At 44.9% G+C, this 10,679-nt stretch overlaps 2 protein-coding genes across 11 annotated transcripts in view; both read right to left on the bottom strand.

Annotated features, from left to right (window-relative positions):
- Positions 1 to 728: 728 nt before the first annotated feature.
- Positions 729 to 10,679, bottom strand: part of LOC117643300 (gastrula zinc finger protein XlCGF17.1-like) — a 19,563-nt gene continuing 9,612 nt past the window's right edge. For 2 of the 10 annotated variants that reach the window (XM_034382125.1, XM_034382128.1), the window contains exons 2-3: positions 2,848 to 3,026; positions 729 to 2,174 (exon numbers count right to left, since the gene is read on the bottom strand). In XM_034382125.1, the coding sequence (XP_034238016.1) occupies positions 1,179 to 2,150 (972 nt within the window). In that variant the 5' untranslated portion in view covers positions 2,151 to 2,174; positions 2,848 to 3,026 and the 3' untranslated portion in view covers positions 729 to 1,178. Of the gene's footprint in view, positions 2,175 to 2,847; positions 3,027 to 3,218; positions 3,298 to 3,705; positions 3,788 to 3,979; positions 4,236 to 4,402; positions 4,606 to 4,871; positions 5,008 to 5,136; positions 5,157 to 10,679 lie in introns of those variants that run through there. The other 8 variants (XM_034382126.1, XM_034382122.1, XM_034382119.1 and 5 more) reach the window with 8 other exon arrangements.
- Positions 6,720 to 9,100, bottom strand: LOC117643305 (gastrula zinc finger protein XlCGF49.1-like). Its single transcript, XM_034382139.1, has 2 exons — positions 9,010 to 9,100; positions 6,720 to 8,258 (listed from the first exon to the last, which is right to left on the bottom strand). Exon 2 carries the CDS (start codon positions 8,238 to 8,240, stop codon positions 7,635 to 7,637), a length of 606 nt encoding a protein of 201 aa, XP_034238030.1. The 5' UTR covers positions 8,241 to 8,258; positions 9,010 to 9,100; the 3' UTR covers positions 6,720 to 7,634.

Raw genomic sequence — 10,679 nt, 5'->3', positions numbered from 1 at the left:
CCTGGGCAGCGGCCGAAATTCGGCGCGAGAGGGATAGAATAGAGAACGCACATTCGCGTCGCACAGAGGCGGTGCAATGGGGACTTGCGTGGTCCCGCGGCAGCAAAACCTCCAACGTGGCGATAAACTGCTTCAATGGCAAAACTTGAAAAAAAAAAGCTGGTTTTCTAGCATATCTTTTGTCCAATGTTAAAGCTAGAGATTACCTTTGCGAGCAATTTCATGCTCTTTCAGATGCATTTTGCCGATTGAAAAAAGTTGAAAACTTGAACTGAAATCGTGCGCGCATTGCGGCACAAGATAATTTTACAGGCCTTTTCAGCGTGCTTCAGTGACGCTAAAACACATAAAGTATTTTGGTAATCGCATAAAGTTTGTACTTTAACAGAGTGCCCGCCGTTTTTCTCTAGCATTTATATCCGAATCCTTTCATCGGAGTTCTGAACAGGAGGTTCTAAAACGACCTAGAAACGTTTATTTTGTGACATAACCCCAACTTTGAAAGCCCACGTAAACCAAATGAAAGGATAAACATGCTTGCGTTTTGGTCTCGTCCCACTTGTACCCAAACTCTCCAAACAATGTAGACTAGGGGTGGGCAAATAATTCTTCAGTAGGAGGAGATCCTTTTCTTTTCGGCTTCTAGAGATTGCAGCATTTCATCAAACGGTAGTTTCACTAAGGAGGTAGAGAAATGGGCATATTACATTGGAATTAATAGACTGACGTCAATAATTGATAACTTTTTTATTCAATAGAGCGGTCAAAACAGTACAAGCGGCTTTTGAAGTCTCTACTCACTTTGAAGGCAAGTAATATATCATGAAACGTGGAACTAAGTGAAACTGATACTACACTGATATATTGTTAACAAAGTTGAATCAATTCTATTTTCAAAGGATCAACAGAAGCGTGCTAAGGACACATATTCGAGTCTAATGTCAGAGAGGGAATGCTATCATCAAATTCCAGGAAACAATATAATATTCTAAAATGGGTCTAAGAGCTACTTTGCCCTGAAGTCAACAGCCGAAAGCAGACCTCCATACAACACTTCCGCTAACAGAAGATTTCCCCGAGAATCTATCCAACACACACAACCAACATTCATTCGGTTACAATTATCTGCAACGTAACGGAAAAGTATCTTATTCCTCAAAGAGAATGCGCAGTTGAGACTAGTGAGACTGCTCTCTTATTCCATCTGCAAACTCGACATTCAAAGCCTTTCTCATGTGGGTTCGCGAATGCGTTCTCAGATGAGAGCTTTGCCTGAACATCTTGCTGCAAACCATGCACTCGAAGGGCTTGTCTCCTGTGTGGGTCCTCAGATGCGTTCTGAGCTGCCCACCATGGTTAAACTTCTTGTTGCAAACAGTGCACTCAAAAGGCTTGTCGTCTGTGTGGGTTCGGAGGTGTGTTGTGAGGTGTCCACTTTGGCTAAACTTCTTGTTGCATACCGTGCACTCAAAGGGCTGGTCACCTGTGTGGGTTCGGAGGTGTCTTGTGAGGTGTGTACTTTGGCTAAACTTCTTGTTGCATACCGTGCACTCAAAGGGCTGGTCGCCTGTGTGGGTTCGGAGGTGCACTCTGAGGTTGCCACCATGGATGAACTTCTGGTTGCAGACCGTGCACTCAAATGTCTTCTCTCCTGTGTGAGTCCGAAGGTGCACTCTGAGGTTTTCGCCCCGGCTGAACTTCTTGTTGCAAATCGTGCACTCAAAAAACTTCTCGCCTGTGTGGGTCCGGAGGTGTCTTTGAAGATCGCTGTTCTGAATAAATTTCTTGTTACAAACCGTACATTCAAATCGTTTCTCTCCTGTGTGAGTCCGTAGGTGCATTCTGAGGTGGCCACCTTCGGCGAACTTCTTGTTGCAAACTGTGCACTCAAATGGTTTCTCTCCTGTGTGGGTCCGTAGATGCTTTCTCAGGTGGCCACCTTCGGCGAACTTCTTGTTGCAAACCATGCACTCAAAGAGCTTCTCTCCTGTATGGATCTGGAGGTGCGTTTTTAGGTGGCCACGTTGGCTGAACCTCTTGTTGCAAACCGTGCACTCAAAAGGCTTCTGTCCCGTGTGGGTCCGGAGATGTACCGTCAGCTTTGACACGGACTTATTTTTTTTACCGCACACTGGACAGTCGTGACCCATTTTGATTTTGGGAATGATGAATTCCTGAAAAACAGAAATAATTGGTCACTCTTGCCACAGAAAATGTAGTCTCCTCACTCTAAATGTCTTACTGTGAATTGACCTATGTTAAAAGCGGTCTGGTAATCACAAAGTATATTGAGCATACATAAGCTTACAAAAAAATACTTCGCAATTTACGAACTAAATCTTCGTACAACAAACTAAGTTTGTACCTTGCCCGCGCGCAATACTTGGGAAGGCTGGATTAGTGAGATTTCCTGTTCTCCACTTTAAAAAAAAGAAGTATTGTCCGTACTTGTTGCATGTGAACGTACGTAAACAGTTACGTGACAAATAAACAGAAGTTCCATTCATGGCAAATGCGTAAGGTTCAGACAAATTTTTTACCACACTTCGTTGCGAACTTTTTCTGCCCTTTTTTCTTAGAGTGAAATTTGTCCCTTCCTTACACTTTCATTCCAGAAACGTGACATCACGTTGAAACGAACGTGACAAAATGTCACGTCCTATTCGTTTGGGTAAACTGGCCAAAAATCAGCTCGTTCACATTTAAACGAACGTGACATTTTGTCACGTTCGTTTCAACGTGATGTCACGTTCCTAGAATGAGAGTGTACATATGCTCGAAACACTTGCAGGGCAGTCCGAGCAGGCCCTGAGAACAGAACCAAACAGTAGATGTGGTGACACTTACCCCTCCGTTCCGTTTCGTACAGATCGCCGGCACACTGGTTGAACGACGGGAACCCCCTCACTGCGAGAACGACGGCAAGTTGCAGCGGACACGCCTTGGGGGAACCGGCTCGAAACTCAGTGCACGTCGGACTGCAAACGTTGCTCCGGGACAGCGACGTCAACGTCGGAGATCGTAGGCTGGAGGAACAAAAACGGGAGTTAGAAAAGAGCGTCCTTTGACTAAGGCTCACCTATCTCAAGCTTCCAACTGCCGGTGTTCGGTTCCGCTTAAAAAATGAACCAAGGACCGGCAGATCGTTTATTCACAGGTGTGTAAGGACTGAAATATGAAGAAAATAAAGGAGTCCGAAATAACCGCAAAAGACCAACTAGTTACTATAGGACGTGTAAAGCATCAATTATTTGACACCAGGGAGGTAGGTACAGGTAGACGATAACCTAATGCGAATTTTAAAACTTCCGTACACTTTAGAAAAATCTCATTCAACGAACGTTAATGAAAGCAGATGATACTCGTGTGTGCTAGTTTTGGCAGTATGGTCTCATCTTTGTGATTGTACGTAAAATTTTAAATAAAAGATAGAACATATATGATTGAAAATTATATTCCTTATATATGCCTAAGAGGTGGCTCCGAAGTCGGTACGAGGTGAGGAGCTGTGCCCCGCACGCAAGCCGAGCTGAAGCCTGCCTGAGTCCTTGCCGCGCGGGGTCCGCGGGCGCCCACGGGGCTGAGCCTAGCCGGGAAGCATTGTTGCGCGAATTCCGCGCAGACTGCGCCGCGGCCAGCCACAGCCAGCCAGACGCACCATCCCGCCCCGGCAGCCCGCCCCTATTGTATTGTTAGGATACGCACTTCGTTTCTGGACTCGTAAAAGCTAGCTGACACCTTTGTGTCTCGTAGTTTTAGGTGTATATTTTGTATATTTTAAAGCAAAGGTATCATCTGCTAAAAATCCACGGGAAAAGGTATAGGCTCAGTCTGGTAGACAATTTGCCTGGTACCACCGTACCTCGGCCAGTACGGCTTTTCGGGTACGGAGTACGGTTTTTCATAACATGGGCTCTTATGGGAAGCACGGTTTTGGGATACGGTTGTTCTGTAACCGTGAGATACCGTCTAGCCGTACCTTTTTCCTTGAAATGTACGGCTTTTTTAATCAGTGTAGGTTTATCAAATCTGGGTCGAATCAAGGGTCGGCGAAATATCTGACCTCTGTTGTAGAGCTTATTCTTACTTCAATCAATCGACGCTTGTTCTACTTCAGTACTTTGAACCGGCATGAAGCAAGAGGTCGATTAATTGTGAGGGTAATTATATGCTGTGAGATTGGTCAGATTCATTTGACTGCTCAGAAAATTCATATCGTTACTGAGAACACACGAATGTCCTCTATGATTGTACTTTGTACACAGTCAAGTGCTAGGGTGAGTTTTCTCGATGTGTCAATAATTTGTAGGAAGCTAAGGCACCCCTAGCGGACCATTTTTCACGAACTAATTAGTGGGCGCAAACGTCTAGTTACAAAGATAATTAGTGTTTTGTAATTTACCTTCGCGCCTTTGAGAAAGGCACCCGCTGCCACTGAGGATGGCGGGACCTCACTAGTGGGTATCAAGGGACTCGCAGTACTTGCAGGAGTGCCACTGACATCGCAGATGTATCCGTGGAGTCCTGCCTCCCTCGCGAAGACAGCCTCGAGGTCCACTGTTACGCAGGCCACCACGACAGCCACTTGAGACCCTCGGCAATCCCTCCGAAAAGACAATTGAAAGGCCCGCCTCACCCTCAAGAGCCCCGAAGCATCCCCGCTTGACCTGGGACACCCTCTCGTGAGGTCCTGCGAGCCTCAGTGGCGGGTGCCTACCTCGAAGGTGCGAACGCCCAGAACTAAACAAGAATTATCTCGGTACTTAGACGTTTGCACCCACTTTAGATTGGTGAAAAATGATCCCCTCGGGGTGCCCAAGCTACCTGCAAATTATTGACACATCGAGCAAACTCACTCTGTATGTGCGTACCGAGAATAAAATATCCAGTGCGTTTGGAAAAGACTTCGAAACTAGAGCTCAAATCGTGACACCATGTAATTTTGCACAGCCTTATTACGAGCTTCATATTCGTTCTTAATTTGTTGCTTGAACGAGGGTCTTCAAGAAATTGGCGTAAAAAGGTTGTATGACATAAGGCCCGCCGTGTCTGTATCATTCAGAACTATCTTTTCATCGACGTCCAAACAGAACGTTTTAAAAGGATCTAAAAACGTTTATTTTGCACCACAGCCACCTTTACTTTGGGAGCCAGCGTAAACCAAACAAAATGAGACAAGCTTGCCCTTTCGTCTCGTCGCAAATTTTGACCAACAATCACTTAACAATGTTTTGGACTCAATTGTGGTCAAATAATTCATTATGATACTAGGAATGTGCGAATAGTTGGGTATCGAATCGAATCAGGGGTGATTGATTCGATTCGGGGACGGATCTCTTTGCGTCAGCCCCGAATATTCGAAATTTTCGAACCGACAGTGGCTCGTCTTCGAATCGGTTGCTCGGGAACAACGGTTTTTAATGTTGCGCGCACAGCGTTGTTTCTAAACCAAGGCAAGATCAGATATTTGACCCTATGCCCTATCCTTTATTACAGAAAATGTGTTTTGAAACCACTATTTTTTATTAAATTCAGCTCGAATTTGATTCGTTTTTAAATCTTCAAGGGGGGGGGGGACATCCATCAATCAAAAATTGTCCAAAATTGCAACTTTTTGAAATTATTTTACATTATAGATCATTCCTTTCTGTGTCGAATGGCGAAAACCGCATTCCAAAAAAAAAGCGGGTTTTAGGAGGTGGTGGGCCTCAAACATGCTTAGGGGAAAAGCCCAACTTCCCCAACTTTAATCGCGTTTCTCTCGAAACATGAAATTGCAAACGGTTGCAGGCCTCCAGGACGCAGTTTTTTTAGCTGAAGCGGTGAGATTTAGCATGGAAGCTCCTACGACATGCCGCTATGGTGGGTAGCAAAATAATTTGCATAGGTCAACTGTTATAATTTTTTTGACGTTCAAAATTGAACAATTTTGACAAAACACTGATCAATTTTTTTTTATTTAACAAATGCAACTGAAAATGCTATTTTAAATGTGATTGCGGTACACACCATAGCCAGACATCTCAGGAAGGCAGTCACCAAATTTCGTTCTAGGTCAAACCGTTTGGCGTCCTAGCGCTGCAACAGTACGAAATGGTCTAACCTAACAATGAAAAGTGTGTTTTCAACGAAAGCGCTCTACTGCAAGAAAAAGTGTGAATAGTACAACGGAAGTACAACAAAAACTGTACAATAAAAGTACAACTGTTCAAACCACAACGAGGCCCGGACTGCACAGCACTCCTCATACCGGTTCCATTGTACTTTGCACAACAATTGTTGTACTTTAAAAGTGCAATAAATGCCTAGTTAGAAATTTGCCAGAAATTTGTGTTCTTTTGATGTGGTTTTTTCTTGCAGTGTGTACTGCCCTGGCATATTGACTTTATTATACTTTAACTGTTAAAATATGAACAATTTATCTCTTCCCGTTTGGTTTTAATGACGTCTTTACAAAAGTACTGTTTTGGAAGTGATGCACCCCTTTGAAGGTTCAATTCGGTTCGACAACTGTTTCCTGATTCAATTCGAGCTCAAATCGAAACTTCTTTTAGATTCGATTCGGCATGAAAATCCTTGATTTGCACATTCCTAAATGATACAATAAAACGACCATTATTTTTTTCGGCTTCTGGAGTATGGTATCAAGAAGTAGTGCTTTAAAACGATGTATTGATGTGCACATGACAAAAGCTTCGTCTAAATAATGAATACGTCAATAATAAAATTACTACTTCTTTATTCAGAAGAGCGGTTAAAACAGTACAGAGAAGTCTAGTCTTTAGAAGCAAGTGACAACATAAAACGTGAAACAGTTAAACTGATACAACGCTTATGTAATATAACCAAGGTTCAGTCAATGCCATCATCCAAGGACCAACCGAAGCGTGCTGAGAACAAACAAAGGAGTCTTAATTCAGACACGCAATGCCATCATCAAATATGAGCAGATACTCCACTCGAAAAGAATATCGTACTCTAACGAGGACCTAAGAGCTGCATTGCTCTGAAGTCAAAAGCTTAAAGAAAACGAACGTTAAGAACATACTTTAGATAACATTTAAACATCCAGACGTCTCTATGCCACAACAATTACACATTTAAAAAAAAAACTCCGACCCTGTATCATCTACACCGTTACAAACGACATTAGTTCGATTTCTGTATCACTTATCTACAAGCAAACGCTAGACTATCTCACGTTGGAAGTAATTTTGTTCTGAATAAAATTCGCGCTTAGCTTCCAACACCTCAACACGGCAGTAATATTTCTACATGTGTTCTCACTTAACTTTTAAAAATAAAAAAAACACTACAATTCTGCAGACAGCAAAAGATTGACACGGAAATGGTTGTTTCATACTTTTAACAAATCGGGAGTACATAAAAAAATCAAGCGCCATATGAGCAGTTTCAAACTGCACACTTACGCCTGCCGCTAAGTAATCGCCTTCCGGAAAGGAGACGTACAGTCAGACGCTTGTCCTCAAATAAAATGCGCAGTTGAGACTGCTCAACGTCTTGACTGAACTTCCATCTGCAAACTCGATACTCAAAGCGTTACTCTCAGCGTGGGTTTGCAATGCGTTTTCAGACGAGAGCTGTGGTTAAACTCTATGTTTCAAACCACGCACTTAAAGGGATGTGTCGCCTGTGTGGGTGCGAAGGTGCACTCTGAGGTTGCCACCTTGGGTGAACTTCTTGTTGCAAACCGTGCACTCAAAGGGCTTCTCTCCTGTGTGGGTCCGAAGGTGCACTCTGAGGGTGGAACCACGGTTGAACTTCTTGTTGCAGACCGTGCACTCAAAGGGCTTGTCTCCTGTGTGGGTTAGGAGGTGTCTTCTAAGATCGCTGTTTTGAGTAAATTTCTTGTTGCAGTCCGTGCACTCCCATGGCTTCTCTCCTGTGTGGGTCCGGAGGTGCACTCTGAGGGTGGGACCACGGATGAACTTCTTGTTGCAAACCGTGCACTCAAATGGTTTCTCTCCTGTGTGCGACCGAATGTGCGCTCTAAGGCCGCCACCTTCCCCGAACTTCTTGTTGCAAACCATGCACTCGAAGAGCTTCTCTCCTGTATGGATCTGGAGGTGCCTTTTGAGGTGGCTACGTTGGCTGAACTTCTTGTTACAAACCGTGCACTCAAAAGGCTTCTCTCCCGTGTGGGTCCGGAGATGCATCGTCAGCTTGGACACGGACTCATTTTTCCTACCGCACACTGGACAGTCGCGACTTATTTTCATTTTGGGAATGAGGAATTCCTGAAATGCAGAAATAAATTGTCACTATTACCGCATACAATATTGTCTCCTAGGAGACCATATTGTCAGCTGACAAGGTAGGTGTACGCCAGACTGTCTTATCGTAACAGGCTCCGCGATGCTGCTCCAGTTACGACAATCCACGCCTGGCGTTAACACCTACCTTGGCCTGCGGCGCTTACTGCTTGCCTTCAGCAGGCTTTGTACAACGCATTGCAACCGTGGCCCTACAGAAGCGCGAAACGAGACCGTGGTAGAATCTGGACCGTGCATATTACGGCCTAAAAATTTTGGGGCCTTTCTTAGACCTACAAGGACTACTTTTGGCCAAAAATGAAGGAAATCGTCATCGGTCGTGTACCACGATCGGACTTCATTAAAAAAAATGCTTCACAACTGAGAAAGAAAGAGTCATTATCGTAAGTAAACTTTTGGATGAGTAATTCTTCATTACCCAAAATTGGGAGAGGAAGGATTCCTCGCCCCTATATAGGTGAGGAAGGTTTCCTCACCCAAATTTGGGTCATAATACTATGGAGCCAGATAGGTAGCTAATACACCCTTCCTCTGAAAAATTTGAGCGAGGAAACCTTCCTCGCCCAAATTTGGGTGATAAAGTATACCTCGCTCAAAATTGGATATTGATCAAGACTTTTTCATTCACAGTGCACGGAAGGTCCAAGCAAATTCCGTCCCGACTTTATTACGTACTTTTTCTGATCTTTATTATATGGGTGAAAATAGTATGTACCTTACATGCTCGGAACGTTAGAAGCGTGTGCAGAGCAATACTCTTACAGACCCTGAGAACAGAACCTAGGCCTAACTGTAGATGCGGTGAAACTTACCCTTCCGTTCTGTTTCGTAACGATCGCCGGCACACTGGTGGAACGACGGGATGCCTCTCACTGCGAGAACGGCGGCAAGTTGCAGCGGAAGCGCCTTGAAGGAACTGGCTCGAAGCTTGGTCGGCGTCAGAATGCAAACGGGGCTCCGTCCCGGACTGCGTCGTCAACGTTGGAGGTCGTAGACTGGAGGAACAAAAACGGAAGTTACAAAAGATCGTCCGGTCGCACCGATGTCGGACTGGCCTGACCTAAGCTCTCCTAATGACTCGCAGCTTCCACTTCCGGTTCTGCTGGCAGTTCCACGAACGGGCAGATCTTACGAAATCAGGAGTCAAAAAATGACCGGAAATGCTGTCAGGGGAGCTAGTCGTGGTGTTCCTGAACGGCATGGAGCGGGGTTCGTACGGCAATGAGGACACTGTGTTTAAGGGTTGGATAACCTCCCACTCACCAAGCTAGGTCCGAAAGGTGCTGCCGCTCCGAGGCTCAGCCTACGACTGACGACTCGCGGCCAAGCCGGACGCCGCGAGCGCGTCTGCAAGATCAGCATTTCCTCTTTTCCTATGTTGCCTTGTGTCTATCCCTGACATGCCCCCCCTTTTGGAAAATAAGCGTCCTCGCTTATTAAGGCACTTTACTTAACCTTAAATTAGAGCCTAGTCGAACTATAACTAACGGTGTAAAAATATGTTACCTAACTTAACTTTCCTAAAAAAAAATACGCTAGTATATATAGGAAAAGGCGAAATGCTTATCAAAATTAAACAAAAAAAATTAAAAGAAAACAAAAATAATTTAGATCATTTATAGCTTGGCAAGCAAGAAGTATTGTTTACTTCAAAGTTCTGTAAAATTTTCTTTTCATTTCATGTCAACCCAACAGGCCTAAATATTTCTAAAGTTCCAAAATCAATCATGTTGCCGCGAAAGTTCAATAAAAATCGAAATAATAGATCAAAAGTTATGAATCAAAACAAGATATTTTAGATGTTCTGGGCTGTTTCGATGTTGTTGATCTCGAAGCCGGTCACGTCCTCAACCGCAGGTAGATGTTGTTCCCGCGATGGAGTGCGTCTTCCGTGACGCTGTGCACTCATGATGGCTGCAGGAAGATGTTTTTCCCACGTTGGAGTGCGTCTTCCGGGACGCTGTGCACTCATGATGGCTGCAGGAATATGTTTTTCCCACGTTGGAGTGCGTTTTCCCGGGGACGCTGTGCACTCGTGATGGCAGTGATGGCTTCTCGCACTTTGGCACTCCCTACTCAATTCAGGAGTGCCGCCATGCTTTCTGCGTCCTCGGAAAAGCACGTCGGCTGATGGAAGTTGACGTTCGCTTTGCACTCTCTGTGCACTCGACCATCGATCGTTCAGGTCGGCAGACTCGATGCGATGGGAAAATCGAGATGTCTGGATCGCAGCGTGCCTGATGGTGTGAGGCAGGCACTGCTGACGGACTGGGCGGGCGAGCGCTTGCCCATGCTGCTTGACAGCGACAGCCAGCTGACGAACTCACGTGTGTCGAGCAAGGAGTATCGCGGAGGCTGGGGTATCGCCGTGCCGTCTTGTTGTTG

The sequence above is a fragment of the Thrips palmi genome, unplaced genomic scaffold (assembly GCF_012932325.1).
Source record: "Thrips palmi isolate BJ-2018 unplaced genomic scaffold, TpBJ-2018v1 HiC_scaffold_17, whole genome shotgun sequence".
NCBI classification, from domain to species: Eukaryota; Metazoa; Arthropoda; class Insecta; order Thysanoptera; family Thripidae; genus Thrips; species Thrips palmi.
Note: the sequence above shows the minus strand (reverse complement) of the source record. Positions and strands in the feature narration are given on the sequence as shown.

Bases quoted from the DNA above. Each gene is read 5' to 3' on its own strand.
- LOC117643305 (XM_034382139.1), bottom strand. From the start codon at position 8,240: ATGAAAATAAGTCGCGACTGTCCAGTGTGCGGTAGGAAAAATGAGTCC.